The sequence below is a fragment of the Diplotaxodon limnothrissa genome, linkage group LG13, assembly GCF_057381915.1.
Source record: "Diplotaxodon limnothrissa isolate DT_005_m linkage group LG13, D_limnothrissa_male_GT1.1, whole genome shotgun sequence".
NCBI classification, from domain to species: domain Eukaryota; kingdom Metazoa; phylum Chordata; class Actinopteri; order Cichliformes; family Cichlidae; genus Diplotaxodon; species Diplotaxodon limnothrissa.
This window is the reverse complement of record NC_140608.1, coordinates 16,362,804-16,383,519: the sequence shown is the minus strand read 5'-3', so window position 1 is coordinate 16,383,519 and position 20,716 is coordinate 16,362,804. Positions and strand designations below refer to the sequence as shown.

Genomic DNA, 20,716 nt, shown 5'->3' with positions numbered 1-20,716 from the left:
GACACTGAATACCGTAAAAGAGATTTTTCAGTGGAGGGCTTACAAAGATGAGAGAAGAAGGAAATGGACGAGAGCAAGAAGCTGCATGAGAGCCAGAGAGTGACAATAATTCTCATACCGCATTATGCCTCCTTTCAGCTGTCACACAATGGAAGGGGACACAGGTGGCACTACATGAGTACACAGTCACAGAACGCAGCATATCATTGGGTAAAATAACTATTATAGAGCTATTTCAGCAAACACCCAGCTCTTCACCACCACACAGTGTGCAAACACTGGAGCCGAAGGCAAACAGAGGAAATGCAGACAGTGGATGTCTATGAAAACTAAGCCCTGAAAGTCCCAAAGAACAATCAGAAACATCTCTTTACAACCGCCACATTTCTACCATATCTTCACAGATGAGTTTTAAGAGCTCATTGACTTTAACAACTTCTAAGGAGAGGAAAGAAGCTTGATGATACTATCTGAATTTGCATTTTTATGCGGTGAAGAAGTGATGATAAATCTATATTTAACTATGAGCTCAATTCCCCGCCGATCCGCCGAATGTCTGTGCAGCGTTTCCGCGCAAGCTGGTTGCCTATTGCGTTGGCTCCTCGCTGGGACAGCAATGCCTCTTGAATGTTCTCATCTCCCAATGGATGCTGTTATTAGTCTTGGCTCTTTCACAATTTCACAGTCTCATCTGGACTTTTGGCCGTATTATTCATCCAGAGCAGATTGCTCCCATCCTATGTTTACAGATACTGAGTGTTTCATTAATGCATTATCCAACAAGTGAATAGCAGAGGCTGGAAATCTACTTTGAATAAACCCCGGTTCATTTTACAAACCAAATATTGGAGGTCAGAGAGAATACACTGTGCAAAGATCCACAGAGCGCTCTCCCCGGGTACTGTAGCCTTCGGCGAGTCTTATACTTCATATCACTTGCCACGCATAACAGATTACACAAAGGTCCCTCACATTACCATCTGTATAATATCAGGCCACTGTCAATATGCCGCTCCCTGGCATGCCATTAAAGTGGACGCAGATGAATGTATGTACGTAAATTGGTTGGAGGCAGGAGGAGAGTGTGGGAAATCAGAATATAGATGATAGGCTGCAACAGCGTGCTATAAGCGATGCAGCCTCCCACTACCATGCCTCTGTGTTCTGCAGTGTTCAGGGCAACGCCCCCCTCCCCACTGACCAGCCTTTGTCCCTCTGTGCTCCAGCTCCCACTGATCTCCTCCCTCTCCTTGGCCAACATGGCTCCTAGATAGCAAGAAATATCCTTTTAAAAGTATTTACATTCTTAGAATTTCTCACACTACTGCAGCTGACCTAGCGTGTCGGGAGGTATCTTTGCATATTGCCAGACTGTTCGGAGCCAAGAAATCCCAGTTGTTTGGATAACTTAGCCATGAGATCACGCTGTCACGAGGGGGTAAAATCACCTCGTGTCTACTTACTGTACATACCTCAACAAGTAAAGTGAATTCAGTTCAGCCGACCCTGTTTTATACATGACACTCCAGTGGCGGTGCTATGACCTGGCAGACACTGAAACAACATTTAAAGATGCTTGGAAAGCATTAGACACAGGCCTTGGGGGGCTCGCAGGCCATGAAGAATTTGAACACTAAAGCATCAGGGATACATATATTGCCCGCAGCGTCCCTGCTGAGCGGTACAACTCTGTCTCCTAAAAAGTTGTAAAGCTGTAGATGTGTGAATGAAGGCCATGCTCCAGCCAACTATAGCAAGTCTTTCTAATGCTCAGAGGATGCGTTGACCTACATTACCCCTCGTTCAAGATCAGCTTTTCACACCTATTCCTACACACATCGACTTACGGGTGCCCACAAAAACGGGCAGAGAGTCATTAGAAAAGCCAGCGAACAAGGTGCAATCAAAGTGGCCCTCTCAAAGACCTGCCCCCTGTATTCGTCCCTGTAATTAATTGGCCAATTAATGTGTGTTTATTCTGGACCCCCATGGATGTAGCCAAATTGGGGCTCTTTGGGAACGACGAGAGTCAGACAGATAAATCAAAGCACTGTGCATCTGTCCTCGCATGTGCCAAACGCTTCCCCCTGTAACCCTCCTCTTTCCCAACAGGCCCCAAATGTGAGACCTTTTCAGAGCCAATCAGGTCAAATCTTTGTTTCATCCTCCCTCCCAATGCACTTGACATTGACAAGATTAATTGCCTTGTGCGCTGGGCAAACGTGTTACCCCCTGGTGCAGTACAGGTGTCAAAAGCGCGGCTCGCCGAATTTCCTCAGTATGAGTTTCAGCAAGAGAAAAAGGAGAATAACCCGTTTCACTTTGCTCGACAAAGGGTTAACGAATCCTCACCCCCTCACCACCCCCGCCCCCCTCCTTGTAAAATCACACAGGGTGTAAATCTGGCCATAAAATCTCAGCTGTGAGCCCTGCTGACCTGTAAATTCTTCTCTCTATGTTTCTCTGCCACCGGGCTCCACCGGGTCAGGCCAAAACTGTAACTACATATGGACATCACGTTACCGCGTTTAAGCACAGCTGTGAAGTCACACGCCATCGCTGTGGTCACCAACTGCACCCCTGTTAGTTTAATATACCACATGAAGTTGGTTTATGGTTAAACAGAAACCGAGTTCCAGTAAGTTGAACAGATATAAACACAAATCAGTAGGCACAGGAGTTTCTTTACATCAAAAATGTGCCCCCAAAATGTCATAACAAAACAAAAAAGCCAGTAAGTGTATCAAGACGACACATTCTTGCTTCTGATTTTTCATTTCTTTGAGTATGGTTAAAGTTTTCCCAGTAAAAATCTAAATGTACACAGATCAGAAACATACCAGATCAAATCCCCATCAAGGCAAAGCACGGCAAACAAAGCAATGCACAAATTGTCCTCTCGAATTAAAATTTGAGTCCACTAAGCAACTCTAACCTTGCCTTCTCTGAGAAATTAATTTAGCGTATCGTTATTCGGTATAGTGAACTGGACAACAAAGAAACATGGCTCCAATCAAATAGTTGCTGTAATTTCATGCGTTTACTGTTTCACCCCAATCAGTGGCAGCCTCCCGTGGAGAACTCCTGGCAGGAAGGCTGGTATTCTCACCAGGGACTCGTTACTTAATAATCTCACGCTGCAGGTGCTCTGGTAGAGGTCAACAGTCTGTTACAGTGGCTGTTCATGTCTGCCTCCACCCATGAAGCAGCAAACCGCTGCCAAATGTTTCAGTCCCCACAAACTGAGCCATTACTCCTTCCCTATCACTGTCACTGCCTGTTTGTGTCTCTGCAGACACACCGACTGATTGAAATGAACCTTAGCCAAGTCCATTAGATACAATATGAATATTATATATGTATGCTGGAGTGGCTCAATTATTTCAAAACAACATTTGCTCTGTCCCATAGAGGAGAAGCATCTAAATTACAGTTAGAGCATGCATTTGGTTCTCAGAGAACAGCATACTCATTCAAATTAGGTTAAATGACAAAAGCTATCAACTGTGCAAGGAGGATACATGAATGCTATTGTATTTAATCTGGCACTAATGGTTTGACCTCAGCTCACCCACATGAAGCCTTTTAAAAAGAGAGGACTAGCAAGACAGTGATCCCCGATCTTGTGTCAAAAGAAAATGACCGCCAGTTTGGTAGCAGATAAAATGACGTAAGTGTAAGATTGCATGGCTTTTCCCTCGTCTGGGAGAAAATATTTGGCCTGTAATGTACATCTAATGGACTGACACTCTTTGAGACGTGTCAACACAAGGGTGAAGAGGAAAATATGGAAATAGATATGCTCGTGCCTTTGGTCGGGACTTACAGACAGCTGTCTCAGTCATTCAGCACAGGGCATGAATGGAAAATGTAAGCATGACTATCATTTCCAAAAGACAGCAATTACATCCCTTGTCTGCAGAAAACTGGATCAGTCCATATTTCTAAGCAGAGACAAGACAGATGATCTTTTCTGCTGTTTTGACAGATTATATCCGCGCTACAGTAAAGAGCTCAGGCAGCTGCCACTGATGTTACTTTCTCAAGATTTTTGACACAAGTGAAGGACTTAAAGTGTTTTTGCAATACAATTACTGACGTGCGCTGATCTGAGACTGTGATATCAGATGATATGAAGTGATGACAGCTGACGGATGTGATGCAACAGCAGCTGACGTTTTGAGGTAAAGACTTGTATCGTTTTACAGATCGCCATTAGCTTAAGGATTCTCTTAACTGAGAACTTGTCTTCCAACCCACTAATCCAAGTAGTGAGCATCATCTTCACACTTAAGCTGTTATCTAGTTTCACTTGACTTCCGATACAAGGGTCAGAGGTCTAACTACTCTCAGGTTCAGAAACCCAACGCTCCATCCTGTTGCAAGTCTGCTGTCACAGGATTCGGAAGTATTAAATCCAGTTTTATAAAGAACATTACTCAGCAAACAACAAGAATATTAACTTAGAAACCATCTTTACATTCATGAGGATAATTATTAAGGGGACAACTGCTGTAAACACACAACAACTTGGAAATAAATAATTAATGATCTGGTGCACACTGTAATTAACACCCAGGGTGGTTCTAAATGCACAAAGTCATAAAAAGGGAACTGACTCAACAGAGGATGAAAAACCTGTTAGTAAAATCAAAGCCCTGTCATCTTACAGCTCAACTCTATACTGTTTCTTCAGCAGGCATCAATAATCTGACTGGATTCTTTTATCAGCGGCACTGATGCGCCACATCATAGTATTTAGTGAGAAAAGATTCCTCCCGTCGCACTTTTAATGGCTTTTCCCTCCACCCGATCATCTTGCGTTGCCTGCCCAGCAAAGACATCTAGGTGTTTTCTTCATTTGAACATTTTGTCCTCTCTTATCTCCCTGACATATGTGGCAGGTATCTTCTGTGGCACAGTGTCGTCCATCCACATTTCCAGCTGAGGTACACGGGCACATGACAAACACTATTTTTGCAAAAATAGAAACAAAAATAATCAATAACTGAAAGGCAGTCAGCTGAGCTTAGCAGCACACTACACATATCGTCTTACCTCGTGCACAATAAAAGACGCCTACATGTTTCTTACTGAGCTGCTAGCCCGCCAGCTAGTTATCCATATACTTAGTAACTGCGTCAGGTAGTTCACTGCCGAAATAAGAGCAGCGCATAAATAACCAGCTAACTAGATTTGAATATACAAACAAATGAATAAATGAGTAAGAGGATCTTGAGTGCATAATTCATTTGAAGAGAACACATCTGTAGACACAGCAGTTGCAATGCTCTCCTTCCTCTAGGGCTTGCTGGAGTTTCATCATCTCTGCACTGGTATAGCTATGTCTAATAAGAACAAACACTGTGCAGCACATCTGTCAGATGTGTGCATTTTCTAAAGCCGGAGACTAGGAAACCTTGACACAGTACAAGCGCTCAGCTTATTACAGGAGGATTTCAAATACTCTGTATTTGCAGTATTTACGTTCTGCAAAATGCATAAAAGGAAATAATGTGTTGTCTGTCAATAAGGGAAATTCAATGTTTTACAGTGTTTACCAGTAGTTCCCAAACATTTAATCAGAACATATGACTGTGCTGTATTTTTCCCAAGAATCAACATGACATTTGTCAGTGACTTCATGCAGGATTTAAATGTATTTCTATATACAGGTACATTTATACTGCTAATAAGGCTTAATGTAGTGTTAGGCATGGATTAAACCTCCAAGACCCACCTTGCACAGGGGGATTTCTTAAGGTGATTACTTATTAATCCACAGGAACCTACTGAGTTACCCAGAGACCCATGTCAGCTCTGAACCAACTCACAACCCTGAGCCAACTACAGAAGCAGGGCATGCTGGGAAGTCTTGGCACAACATGAATGAGCGGTGCTCACTCTGGTGCTTCTATATGTGTTGATGTTAAGGATAAATGTGCACTGACCAAATGTGGGTTTTCAGATCTATTTTGAGCAGATGAAATGATGCCGTTTGTTACTTTTACAATTCTTCCTAATTTAAAATCATCACTGTTTTATGCATTTAAAACTTTATTATACAGTCACGTGAAGCAGACTTATCTCCGACCTGCACACAAAGATGTTCCCCCTCTGGTTCCTTTCTGCATGCATGTCTTTCACCTCCTCAACTTCTGTAGGGCAGAGCCAGCCTATAGTGACAACCCAGCGCTTAGCACATCATTACAGAGTGTGATGAATATTTTAGCAGGCAATAGTCAGCGGGGGGACATATCCCTTTTACAGGTGCTCCCTATCTTCGTTTTGATCGGCTGTAATGTACCACTGAATCCCAAAGTCCTACTCTTTGCCTGCTATTCTGTGTCAATTCCATTCATAATAGATAGAACCAAGTCATTCACATTACCATTAATGGTGATGTCTAATGTAGGGGCACGACATTCCCATAAACTCCTAGACATGGTTGGACTGGCTCATACCTCCATCCTGACAAACTTAAATAGCTCTCTATCATGTTAATAAGGTGAAATAAAGAGTTAGGATCACAGGGGTCTGGGTGACTGATATCAGTTCTTGCAAATGTTGCTTTAAGCTTTGGAGAAGGAGCAACGCAAACGGCATCCTTCCTCTTCTCCACCACCACAATGCCCTCCACATCTCCTTCAAGTAAAGCTAGATGGCTTAGAGTGGTTGTATTTTTTTTCAACAACAAATTGAAGCAGACAGTTTGAGAGATGGTCTGGCTTGAATCTAAGGCTTTGTGAAAGCTTTCCACTCCTGGCTATTCTATGAAGGTTGCGGGGCGGTCAGTCTACATCACGATATTCTGCATAAGTCGTACAGCAGCTACGGCTCTCACAAAACCAAAAGTTGCCTGCGTGGATGAGAGTTGCTAATTAGACGAGAGTCTCCGGCTGTATCAGTAGGCCACTAGCTGGCCCCTGATGATGATCCATGCCCAGCTTCCTAAAATAGGAACGTCAAACTGCAGAAGCACAAGTTGGTCAACAACTTGGATTCCGTGTGACTCCTCAAGCTAAGAATAGGCAGAAACCTTAGCGTGTTAACAGTTCTCATGAAGTCAGCCAGCCATCAAAGACAGTAGTTCAGGACGGTATCTTCAGCAACAACAACACCAGAGAGTCTGTGATCGCCTGTTTAAAGCCCTATGGCAGTTTTACCTGTAAAATCTTCAAAGAAATAGCAAGTGCAAAAAAATATTATGGGGATATAGAAGATAGGGATATAGGAAGCGAAGAAGCCACAACATCAAACACGGAGAGAGACACCCCTTTTTCTTCTAACCCAATTATGATTGAATGAAACTGTATTCCAGAAGAAAAGCACACACCATAATTGATGTCTCTGATGCTCGGTCCCTTTGACGCTGAGCCACTACTTAAGTCAGTCTAGGTATAAAATAACACAATGACTAATGAGGCCGAGGAAGCAAAAGCATAAAAAACGGCAACAACAAAAAAAACAAAACATCTGCACTCACTGAGATCGCTTTCGTTGACCGTGACTTCTCTCCCTCACAATAGAGTCGGATACTTTATGCATTATGGGAAATGAGCCATTGAGAAATAACATGGTCGATGATAGGTCATAAATTTATAATGGTATTGGAAGAAGTTTTGAGTCGGAATGCATTAACACACAGAAGGGTGGAATTTTTGAGATGCTCGTCTCCAGATGTCACGAGTATTGTGCATCATCTTGGGTTCGCCTTAATCTGAAAAGAACATTTCCCTGACCTACTTATGAGTGCTCTACAGCTGAACCTCCTATATATTTTATGTTTTGCTGCAGTGAGCCAAATGTTTTCCTGCTGTTTTATGACCATTCTCTGTAAAACAAACACCAACACCGAGTGGCATGAAGCAGCTATTTTTTTATCACAGGCGAGTCAATAACGGCACACGCAGAAGGACATTCTCTCCACCTGTGCGCGAGAGCTGCCTTTCAGCTGTGACGGCAAGGAAAAATAACATTCTTGCTCTTGTTCAAGCTTCTAACCACAGTGTTTTATGTTTATCTATTATTAATATCAGAACTTCATGCATGAATTAACAATGCTCCAAAACAATTAAAGTATAATCAACTGGAAATCACCATATGCTCCCACGGAGACTGAAATTTTGTGTTAAAAAGGCTTTGAAAAAAAAAAGGTATTTGAATAAAAATTGTATTAAGTGCACATTTTTGCCAGCAAAATCCTGACACTTATATTTCTAACCACAGAATAAGAGCTGACAAATAAATATATAACATTTCAGTTGATTCAGTAATGGATGCTGTGTCTGTCTCAAATCAAGCTGGCTTTTTTAAGAAACCAAATACTGTCACCCAATGGGACTGAACCATGTGTTCTGTCAGTGATATTATGAGTGTGTATGTGTGTGTGTGTGACCCCTTGACCAGTGAGCCCATTCATTAATTGTCATACAGCTAGCACACACCAACCCGTCTCCTTTTGCAGGCCCATTGCAATCCCCTTGCCACAGATCATCTTTGCCTCCTCTAAAACAACAACAGCCGTTCAGCTGCTGCCTGGCCTCTCCCCAGGCCAGGTCCTCTCCGTGAGTAGGGTTGCCAACCGTCCCTTAAAATACGGAATCGTCCCGTATTTCGAAACAAAAGTACACGTCCCGTATTGAGCTAATAAGGGACGCACTTTGTCCCGTAATACAGTGAGAATCAAAAGTAGTCTATAAATGTTTATGGAATTAACACTTTGTTTGAAAACATAATTCCCAGCCCCTCTCCTGCTTTGTGATCAATGAGCTGACAGCACACTTATGACAATTCGAGTATGACAATTCAGATTACCGCTCATCTCATTGGTCGAGGAAAGGTCGCTTGCGGAGAAAATACCGGAAGACAACAGATGACCACAACAAGAAGCATGGCCAACAGGGGAACAAACGCCGACTCTGCGGTGCAAGTCTCGGATGACAGTACACCTAAAGCTGGGCAGACACTGTGCGATTTTTTCAGTCACGTTATTCAGCTCCTGCTCAAACTGCACGATTGACTCACAGGGGTTAGACGTTCATAGGTCACGATGCAGGGTCTCACACTATACGGCCCGATGCTCTGATGCGACCTGAGTGCTCACACTGTGCCAACATAAAATGAAGGTTATAACAGAAAATCTGTCGCTCGCTCTCTCTGTCTTTCACTCACACAGACACACCACTACCATCAACTTTGCTAAATTGCTAATGAAAAACATTGATCAGGCAGCTGTGATTGAGCAGCAGTGTAAATCCAACTATTTTCACGGTTGTTGTGGTCGTGATAATTTTGTGATGCCACATCGAAAAGGCTCGGATGAGCTTTCCAAAGTTCTACAAGTTGTGCCTCCATCGCTTGTGTCCAGATCACACGCTGCACAGCCGTGCTGCGCCGTCTTTTTCACCAACGTTTACGTTTGCGCGTGAGCAGTGTGAGCGCCTGTGGTGACACCCTCACGAGCGATTGATGATCGGGAGCTGGTCGTGAGGTGTTAATCACTTCTCGTTACCCCACGTATACTACACGATGCACGATGAAGGCCAAAATCGGGCCGATCACCAAATCGGCTCAAAATGGGCCAAAAATCACACAGTGTGAGCCCAGCATTAGAGCAGCAATGTTTGTTCCCCTCAGAGAAAGGGAAGAATGGGAAAAGGAAAACACCTGGCTGGAAAACGTTAATATGGGCATGTGCAATGAATATCAGCGCTATGTGGCCAGAAGTGTGATAATATAATTTATTTTGTGTAATAAACAACTGCAAGGATAGATGATTACAACAAATTGATGACTAATACATAAAAGTAATACATAGATGAATAATGATGATGAGTTATGATGCGTAATCATGGGAACAAGCGGGTTTACAAACAGGAGCAGCTGATTAGCTTTAGAAAAGCTGAAATAATACCTCAACTGAAGCCAATTGTACTAAATGCACTAAATGTGCACTGTTACAAGAATATTTTTCTTTCTATTGTTTTCTATTATTTTAAGTTAAGCAGGACAGAGTTCTTTTAAAGAAAGATTTACTTATATTCTCAAAAGTTAAGCATGACAGGCTTCTGTTTAAGAAAGAGACCTGTTTTACTGTGTTAATGTTGTCATTTTGAGCTAAAAATAAATGGCTAAATGATCATTTGTTTCACATGTGTTCATATCACAAAGAATAGAATATGCATCTACTTAAATCAACTTCAAGTCAAATGGTTAAAAAAATAATTTCACACACAAAAAAAGAGCTAGAAAATTCACCACACTGGGAAGGGTGAAGACAACTGGGTCGCCCGGCCCTGGCCATGAGGTGTCCCTTATTTATTTTTCAGGGAGTTGGCAACCCTATCCGTGAGTACAACCACAAGCCAGGCCACACAACTGGCGATCTGTCTCTGTTTACTCACCCTTTTGCCCTCTTTCCCCGGTTCCCCTGGATGACCAGGCACTCCAGCCGATCCCTAGGGAAAAGACATCTATCATGGTGAAAAGGCTACTACAATTGGCAAAGCAGAACGGTACTAGAACTGGTCTGTTCTCAACAGACCAGTGGATTGCTAGTGGGTTTATAGAGGGTTAGTGGGTTTATTTACAGTGATAGGAAATACAGCATTAGCTTAGTTAGAACTTCATGAAGGATAGAAGACACTAGATAGTGCTGTAGCGTTCATTCTCACTTCTGAATGGCTTTTACATGAGTAGTGTCTCTTGAACGGGTAATTTGCAGCCTCACTTGATCAGATATTCATTCCATTACTCTACAAAGTATCTTGATAAGAAACTATTAGCAAGTTAATCAAGGTATCTGCTGAGCAATGTCTTGTGCAAGGGCATGCATATGGTGCTTCGGTAATTGGCTGCTAAACCAAATAGCTGTACTTTACTGAAAACATGGTATGTGCACCTTCTGCAGCAGCAAATTCAAGAACAATATTTGTTACCTTCTCTCCTTTTTCACCTTGGAGACCCTGAAAACAGCAAATTGTGACATTTATGCTTACAAAAAAATGCAAGTAAAAACACAATAGTACAGGATGCCTCAGAGAAAATACAATTAAGTAAAGTCAATGTACCTGATCTCCTTTCAGACATTCTTTCTCAGCCTGTGATTAAAATAAATTGTATTTTAAAAAAAAGCACTTCAGTCAGTTTGAAAATGCAACATGATTCACACATTAGGGGATAAAAATACATGCCACACAATTGTTCATGACATAATTATCCTTGACCAGAATAACCTGAAGAGAAATGAGGGCATGACTGCTACAACTCTCCTGACACCCTGCTGTTCACTGTCAAGAAAGGCCAAATGGAGTCGTCTCAGAACCAAAACAACGCCATGCACCACATCTCCGCTTTCAAATACAACCCAAATAATTGGTGTCGTCTTTCAATTGGCATCCACAAGTCAAAGACTGCTGATTTTCTTCACAGAGACAGCTGCACAGATGGACATTCATGACGCACGTCTTTCAAGTCAGTCAGACGCCTCATCCAAAGTAACAAAAGGGGAAAAAAAGCTAACGAGGAGGCTGACAACTCTCAGACTTTTGCAGCTGTGTCCATAAAAAGAAAGCCAGCTCTGACCTGTGACACTTTCAACAAAACATGACTCAGTCCCCTGCAGTTGTTTTGCACTGAAGCACCGCAGCAATTTCCTAATGTTGTAAACCTCAACATCTGGCAATAAACCCATTCTGATTCTGATTCTGAAATCAATTATTCATGTACAATGGTACAGTGGTCTTTGCTTGGGATTGTTAGCACAGAATCTTGACAATGGCTAACAAGCAGTACAATGCAAATCCACTGGCAGCACGTCTGCACTAAAAAATTCCTCCCAACGTTTTCTGCTCACGCTCGTGGACCAATTTACTGGCATGATGTTAGAAAGTTTGCTAAAATCCTGTTTGCCTGTCGGAGAAAGACTGTTGCATTGCTTGTCCTTACAAATGGGAAATTAGCATTAGAGAATAGCTAATGAATGGTGGCAGTGTTCTGTGGGCATTGTAAGCACTTTGGTGACATAAAAGGGGCAGGCCAGAAGCAGTGGGACAGTTTTTGTAACAGACTGGCAGGCTGATCCCCTCATGATATGCACATAATTAGCTAACCACCCGCAGTATACTTTTACTCTGTATCAGCAATCAACTCCCTTGCAATAACGAATTGAGCCTACACACTGTGCCCACACAGTCACAATGCAGTTAGATCTGTAAGTTTTTGGACAAAGACGCATTATTTTTTTCTTGTTGTAGACATGCCTCTGCACACCTCTGCAGTGCATTTGAAATCAAATAAGCAGTATGTGATTGAGGGACAGACTTTCAGCCTTAATTCAAGGGTTTTTGGTTTTTTTTTTAAACTGTTTAGGAATTAAAGCTATTTTTGCTCCCATGACAAAGCAGAACGTTCACCATTAGCAGGAAAAAACCCCCAAAATAAACCTATAAGCAATCCAGCAAAAACTTTAAGGGCGGCCAAATCAACAGTCTGGTGCATTGTTAAGAAGACTGAATGCAAGTTTCAATTGCAGTACTCATCATCTATCTAGTGTTACACAAGAGGAGCCAGCATAAACTCATTAACATTTTTCTGTAAGTGGTAGGCAAGAGCTCAACAAATATCACAAAGCAAACACACTGCATCTGCACAGTTTGTCACAAAACGTGTCTGCTAGGAAAAATGTACAGCTCCTGTATGTCTTAGGGAGAGAAAGTTCATGCGTGGCACTCGGAGACTGAAAGATGAGACGAAGATGAGAGATTATTCTCAAAGGTAAGCACTGCTCAGCAAGTTGAATTTTATGAACTGGAAATTTAAATCTTGCATGTAACGTCTGCATTCACTTCAGTTCTTAAATCAGATATTCAATCCCAATGTGACATGCTGCAGAATTATGTTTTTGTGAAATTGCTTGCAAAACAAATTGAAGCAGGTCTTTGTGTTACTCAAGCTGATTAGTTTAACTCACTGAATACTGAGTGAATCTGTATTGAGTGAATATCGGAGTACCAGCACAGGTGAGCTTGGACAAGAAAAATTATTATGGGACTGATTTCTAAGTGATTCTTTTCCCTGTCTTGCACCACCACATCCAATCTGCCAAATCCCACTAACCCTCTCAAGTCTACAACAGGGGACAAAACCACTTGTTTTGTCCCCTGTTGTTCTTGATAGCAATGTTGCTATCAAGAATGGGAATATCAGATTAGACTTTGCTAGAAAAAATCTACAAAAGTGTGCACAGTTCTACCAAAAATAAACAAATATTTGGATTTATGGATCCAGAATAATGGAAAGAAAAAAGCTATGAAGAAGGAGAGAAACACTCTGTCAAGATTGATGGAGACACTGTTATGGCATGGGCATGTGCTGCATGACTGCCAGTGGAACCGGATCACTAGTGTTTAAAGATGATGTGACTGCTGATAGATGTAGCGGGATAAACTGTGAAGTGTACGGGGATATACTCTCTGCTCAGATTCAGCCAAACATTGAAAAAAAATCCTGATCAAGCAGAACTTCACAGTGCAAATGTGTAATGATCCACACTGCAAAAGCAACCCAAGAGTTTCTCAAGGCAAAGACACTGGATATTCTTCACTGGCCAAGTCTGAGCTCCATATAGATCATGCTTTTCGGATACTGAAGACAAAACTGAAGGCAGTAAAGGCCTACTGGAGCTTCTCAGTGGAAGAAATATGGCATTTGGTGATGTTCAAGGTTTCTAATCACATCGTGACTGTCTGATTTAAAATCTACTGTGGTGGTGTGCAGAGGCAAAACTACAAAAACTGTGTTATTGTCCAACAAATTATGGGGCTACTTGTTCGTACTGTAGGTGACTAGACAAGTAAATACACTTAATGTATATGTGGTCTGCTACGGCTTCTGTTTGGTTGTGAAGTGGAACTTGTGTCTGATTTTATGTTTTCTTTCTGCTAGATATTGCCAAACAAGAGAAATATACAAGACGTAAATCCCGGTGTCATTTCTCACGGGTGTCTGTAAATGCACAAAGTCTGCAGGGACAGATACCATTCCAGTAAGTGCTTGTCTCACCCGTGTAGGATACAGCCAGTGACTACCTGTCAAACTCCACACCCAGCCCGAGGCTTGGAGCTCCATTCTTCTCTGCCTGGCTGCTCATGCCTATCCTTTTTGGCTCCAGTGAAACCGCCCACTGAGCCCTATCTATCTGCTCCTCGTTTGACCCATTCCCAGGCGACGGTAATGTGACACAGAGAGCGTTCACCGGAGTGCCCCACTTTCCATCTCTGTGGGCCAGATGTTTTAACACTATGTGTAGAGCCTGCCAAAAGGCTGTGGTATTTACAAAGCTCAGTTTTGCCATTTCATGCATCTCATTTCATACCCTCATAAGTACATTTTAACATCACCACTTTATTTGAACACACACACACATACACAGATGGCATAATGAGATGTAAATGAAGAAGTGTGAACTTACAGGCAGCCCTGGAGTTCCAGGCAGACCCGTATCACCCTGTAAGAGAAGACAATAATTAAAAATAAATAAATAAATAAATAAATAAATAAATAAAATGCACAGCATTAACTCTTTATCATACTCAGCTAAATTTATAAAATCTTTTATTGACTGATAATCATTAAACCTAAAGGCCATCTATCATGTTTGTGAGAAAAAACCCTGAAGGTCAGCTCATGTAAGATGACATTTCATAGCAGGTATATTCAAATATAAGCACTATGTACGGTAGAAGGCTATTACCTGGTATTTACACTATGTCCTTACATGAAGCATGTCTGATGACTTTCACATTGGCAGGTGGGCCATTAAATGTGACAGGCTTTAAAACAAATGCAGGCACACTACATCATGAGAGAGCTTTGCAGCATTAACAAGGGGGAGGCATGATAACACTGTTCGCTGACTGTTACATACAGGCGGTCACAAAAAGTCATATAAGGAAGGAGAAAACGCCTTTTGATGCCAACATAATGTAATGTAAGCAATGAGCTCACATCCTTTTTGCTGACTGTCTTGTTTTTTTTGTCTTTTAAGATAAAACTTGTAGATCACTGTTCACTATTACTGCCATCCTACCCCCTCTTAACAGCAGTCCCAACATTTATAAAGCACTGAGCTGAGAAATAGATGACTTTACTGCTGCCAATATTCTTTTATCAGATGTGCATGAAAGGGGAAAAAAAAGAAGAAGAAGAAGAAGGTGTTTGTAGTTCATATCCATTTTGTTGTCTAAATGAATGTCACAGCTAAAATATGCCTGCTATGGGATATTCAGGGGACTCATTACTTTATGCTTCCAAATCTGCCTCTCTCTGTCAGCTTCCATACAAACAAACGCTCTCTCCACCCCCTCTCTCACCCTCCCATCCGGAAAACAGGATAAAATACGCTGTGATTCTCTGTTGTCTTCACAGAAGCACACAGACCTCATTATAACTTCAAGGCTGGCAGACAGTGCATTGCACCTACAATTATGCGGTGAGTTCTACCAAAAGGCAACAACAACAACAGCAAAGAGAGAGAGAAAAAAGGGGGGAAAAGCCCTAATAAGGGAAGAAAAATAAAAGAGCAAGAGATATGGCAACTAATTATAGGAAAAACATTCCAACTCATATATGGGAAATAATCCCACTGTGGCATGAAAATAAAAGTTTAAAAAGACCAATATTTTCCACATCACTACAAGAGTTAATCTAATTCATGTCACTGATGAGAACAAGGTTTTGCATCAAACTCTTGTCTTAAACCCCAGACTTATGGAACCAGCTACAGCCACCTGTGCAGGGCATACCTATGCAACTATTGTATTCCTAGAATTAAAAACCTAATGTCAAATACTATTCCTATGAGTAGTCCAGCAAACTGCAGGCAATGGTATGCATTTCCCATTTCATCTCTAAGCTTCAGTATCAGAAAAGACCTGTTTAGAAAGGGAAAGATAAAGGGATTTGTTGGGCATGCCCATTACAAAAATATATCACTTTGAATATATAAATACTCCACAAATAGAGAGAGTGGACCATTTTCCCTCTGCCAGGATAAAAGCTACTCTATACGGCCATCAATAAGGTCTTGTTAAGTTATGAAAGCCATAACAATATCCTTTAGTTTGCCATGTTTGGAGTAGCAATTCACAGCAGCACTTCAAACAGATGGACAGCCACATTATCGAGACTGCAGCTCATGAAAGTAAAGCAGATTCCCTGATGACAGAAAAGCAAACTACGAAAAAGATTATTGTTCTAATGTTTTCCAGCCCAGCATGTACAGCAGACTCACTCACTTTGGTTCCTTTGGGACCAACTGGACCAACTGGCCCTGAGTCACCTTTCAAACCCTGGGGACAAAAAATATACAACACATCTTTTCTTCATTTTTCCTTTTAATGAGAATTATGGAATTTAAAAAAAAAAAAGTAATGAAAAATACCCCGGATGTGTTACTGTATGTCAGTATGTTGACACTCAGAAAACAAATCTACCATGCAGATGTGAGATTCTCATGCCTGTCACAACTGGTCAATGAGAAAAGAGCAGGTGATGTCAGTCACAGGACACTCAATGTAGCTGAATTATGGGGAGACGCTCATGATTAGCTGGTTACACTGTCTCTACCCCCCCAGCTCCTTCCCTCTGTGTTCCCTTGTTGCACTTACATTTAGCAAGGACAGTGACTGTCATTGCTTTTAAACCTCAAAGCAAAGAACCTGGGGGTGGGATTGAACCAATGCAAGCTCGGGGCAAAGTCAAACCTTTCGGTGGTGAACTGTGAAAGTACGAGGACGGCTCAGATGAAGAGTGATAGCTGATGAATGAGGCTTGACACATATTGACAGGCTAAATTTGCAGCGAGCCTTGTTAGGTGTGACACATTTGGGCCAGTAGCACCAACTCTTTGAAATAGGTTAGGGGGGAGCAGGGAAGATGGGGAGCGTGAGCGGGCTGTAAAATGACTCAGAAATACAATAATTTGTCATGGTTAAATTTAGAGTCAGATAGGCTATTAATAGTGAATTATATATCTGGAGAGGATGATTACCTACCCTTATCACATTAAGTCTTGCTACCAGAGACAAATTCATTGCCTGTTCCCTGCAAGCCTTGTCTTCAGCCACACCATTCAGAAAGTAGACGCCTTGCTAACAGTGGTGGAAAGTTATTTTCTGTAAGATAACGACAGCTACAGTGAAGCCTCGCTTTAAATTGCACCAACAGTGAAATGACAACGACGTGATTTTATCAGACTGCATCAATTTATGTGGTCCCTCAGCCCACATGCACTGTCAATAATAGAACAGCTGTCTCATAGTTGCACATGTGTGAGCTCGGTTCTTTCTTTAAATCAACAGCCTAACCGCTTTGCTGGGGCAATCTGACACAAGGGAATCCAGAAGCAAATTCCCCTCTTCAATATTACCAGAGCTGTGGCAGAAATTAAAGAGCATCGGAGCGCAAGGCTCATTTGATAACGAGGATGAAAACAACTGCAGATTCTGTCGATATGAGAGGACTTATTACAATGAAACGCCTTTTGTAATATAAACATGTTTTCTTGTTATTGTGATCTGTAACAGCTATTTTAGAAAAGGAACCATTAGGCAGGTATTGCTGCTTTTCACAGCTCTGTGTTTTTGGGTTACTGGGAAATTTTACGCACATATCTAACATCACATCACGACACAATATTTGCAATTTGACAACTTCTTGTTGAGGTCATTTTTGTTTTTGAGGTTTAAATCTGGGTTTGTTATCAAAAGAAGACGATTTAGAAATCATTACAGGTTTCTCACTGACAAATGTTGTTAGTAGATGTTAGAGCTGCGGTTTGCATGGCTCTGAAACAGTAAGTTAACAAAAGATATTTTAGTATAGCTGTGCTTCATTCTAATTATCAGCCATTTGTTATCACTCCTCCATACAGCTTAAATCTATATGAGCGCAGGACATTATAGCTACGGGCAATTTTCTATTCAGTTGTCTGAAGTTGAAGATTGACTGAGACTGTTTTGTCAATCCCACGCTGCTCATTCCTGTAAGCCACTATTAAAAGATCATTAGCAAGCTCTCTAACAAAATGTTATCGCCCTCCTCTTCATTCCCATAGAGGATTGCTCCTAACCTTCAGACTCAGACTCAACCCTCACTCACAAAGTTATAGAAACATATTACTTACTCCTGCCATTTCCAATACATTTGTACATTTAAATTGAATAAGACCCATATATTGGCATCTTTTATGACAGTGTCACAGACTATTTGTTCGACTTTTTCATTTTGAATTGAAATGAAGGATCCAAAGCTTTCCACTACACTGACACAAGATAGCAATGGATTGCATGTTACGTCATATAATGATGTAGCATGTCAGTCAGAAGTCTAAATAATCATCAGTTTCACAGGCTTCATAATGATCTTACCCATGGCATGCCACACCACACAAAATAAAATTCCAGGGTTTTAAGTTTTGTAATTTAGGTTTTCTTTGAGATTGGTTTGTCTATATTCTCAGCTAGTTCTGGGTTCACTAATTGTAGAATTTTGAACATTTTCCTAGTTTACAATCTATTTTTCTGGTATTAGTATAGCATTTTAGCTATCAGCATTTTGTTCTGTTATGATGTTGTTCGTTTTGCATTCCTGATAGTGACTTGTTTCTTGTGTCATTTGTTTAGATTTACTCTGTCCCCGGTGTCTTTGTCTTGACTGCTGTCACCTTTTTCTTGTTTCCCAGATGTTTCCAGTCCCCTCAGTAATCCTTGTATAAATAGCAGTATCTTTCACTTCTTCCTTGTCACGCCGTACTGTGTAGTTGCCTGTCTGTCTCCCCGCTGAGCTTCCTAGATTTCTTGGGATTTTCAACTCAGTTTTGCCTCCGTTTTAGATTTATGTTTCTAACTTCACCAGCTGCAATAAAGAATTGCCTTCCACTTGAGGTCCGCTTCTGCCTATGAGTCCTGCATTTGGGTCGTCTGACTTCAATTTCTCAAATATATAACATCATTAAACCAGGGAGTGATGCTGATGCATTTCTTTAATTCAGTATTAATAAAACAGCAGGATTTCTTTGTAATCTTATATTCGTGTCAGGCTGTTCACATGAATAGACGATTCATTCATTCTGAACTTTTCAGGATTTGAGAATTTCTTTACAATAAAAGGGGAAAATTTGAAGGCTTTTAATAGGAACTGTGGCCTTCTGCTGCACTTTTTTCCCCAATTGTAGACACAAAACAATGTGTTTACTAAAGAGCTGACAGGGAACTGCCATAATTCAAACCGAATAATACAAGTGTAATAAGCTTCTGTAAAGTGGTGAGCTATTTTTCAGGGGCACCACATGTTCTTGTCAAAAATTCAGGTCAAACAAAAATTGAGTCAGCCCACAAGTCACTCTCCCACCTTATTTTAAATTATAGTCATTCACACAGTCAAACTAAGCTCTGCAACTGCCATAGCCAATCTGCGAGCTACAAAAAGGTTTCCTTCTGGTAAATATTTTAATTAAAAAACTTAACAAAGTAGCTTTACAGAAAAAAGTTAGAATGTCTTAATTCTTCCAAATACTAAAAATACACACTGTAGTAAAAGACACATTGGCTTAGAATATAAATTTGCTTGATCGAAAACTTGGCACATCTGTGCAATTGTTCTGACCTATAAAGGTTTATAAGATATGCACTGCAGGCCTACACATCATCTGGAGAACAACCAGAGCAATTAAAAAGTAAGCCTTCATATTTTTTTGGATGACGTTTTTGGCAGCCTTGCAAATTTTTCGTTAAGCATTTTTCACAGATGTACAAAAATGAAAAGATGGGGAAAAATTTACCAGTTAATAAGCTTTTTTCTTGTTTTTACATTTCCCTGCAGACAATCAAAGTACAATTCAGAACTGTACTTTGAGCCTGTTGACTAAAGCTTTGGTATTAAATAGCCATAATGTGACCTTGTGGATTTCAAACTATAGCATCAGCACCTGGTGCTTTAATAATAATAATAATAATAATAATAATAAATTTTATTTATGAGCGCCTTTCAAGTCACCCAAGGACACTTTACAATAGGATAAAACACTTAGTAAAACAATGGCAGAATAAGAACAATAAAACAGAAGCACAAGATAAAATTAACAAACAGTGGATTCACAGTGAATATGCAGATTTGAACAGATGAGTTTTGAGTTGGGATTTAAACTGGGGGAGAGAACCAATGTTTCTTATTTCTGGGGGCAGAGAGTTCCACAGCCTGGGAGCAGAGCAGCTGACAGCTCTGCTTCCCATGGTGGTGAGGCGGAAGGAAGGTAGTGGTTAACAGGTCAGAAAGGTAAGGAGGAGCGAGGTTATGAATGGCCTTGAAGGTGAGCAGAAGAAGTTTGAATATTATCCGGAATTTCACAGGGAGCCAGTGAAGTTCCTGAAGAACAGGGGTGATGTGCTGGTAGGAGGGGGTTCTGGTGATAATGCGAGCAGCAGAGTTCTGAACCAGTTGAAGCTTATGGAGGGATTTTTGGGGGAGACCACGCAGAAGAGAATTGCAGTAGTCAATACGGGAGGTAACAAGGCTGTGGACAAGAATGGACGTAGACTGGGTGGAAAGAGAAGGAAGCAATCTGTTAATGTTACGTAGATGGAAGTAGGCAGAACGGGTGAGATTATTGATGTGAGATTTATAGGAAAGTGAACTGTCTAGGATGACACCAAGG

General features: G+C 41.2%; 1 protein-coding gene across 3 annotated transcripts in view; it reads right to left on the bottom strand.

Annotated features, from left to right (window-relative positions):
- The window catches only part of LOC146620100 (uncharacterized), a 121,161-nt gene that overhangs the window by 69,040 nt on the left and 31,405 nt on the right, over positions 1-20,716 (bottom strand). For 2 of the 3 annotated variants that reach the window (XM_085368762.1, XM_085368764.1), the window contains exons 12-16: positions 16,299-16,352; positions 14,474-14,509; positions 11,073-11,102; positions 10,941-10,967; positions 10,407-10,460 (exon numbers count right to left, since the gene is read on the bottom strand). In XM_085368762.1, coding sequence (XP_085224888.1) covers positions 10,407-10,460; positions 10,941-10,967; positions 11,073-11,102; positions 14,474-14,509; positions 16,299-16,352 — 201 coding nt within the window. The remainder of the gene's footprint in view (positions 1-10,406; positions 10,461-10,940; positions 10,968-11,072; positions 11,103-14,473; positions 14,510-16,298; positions 16,353-20,716) is intronic. The other variant, XM_085368763.1, reaches the window with a different exon arrangement.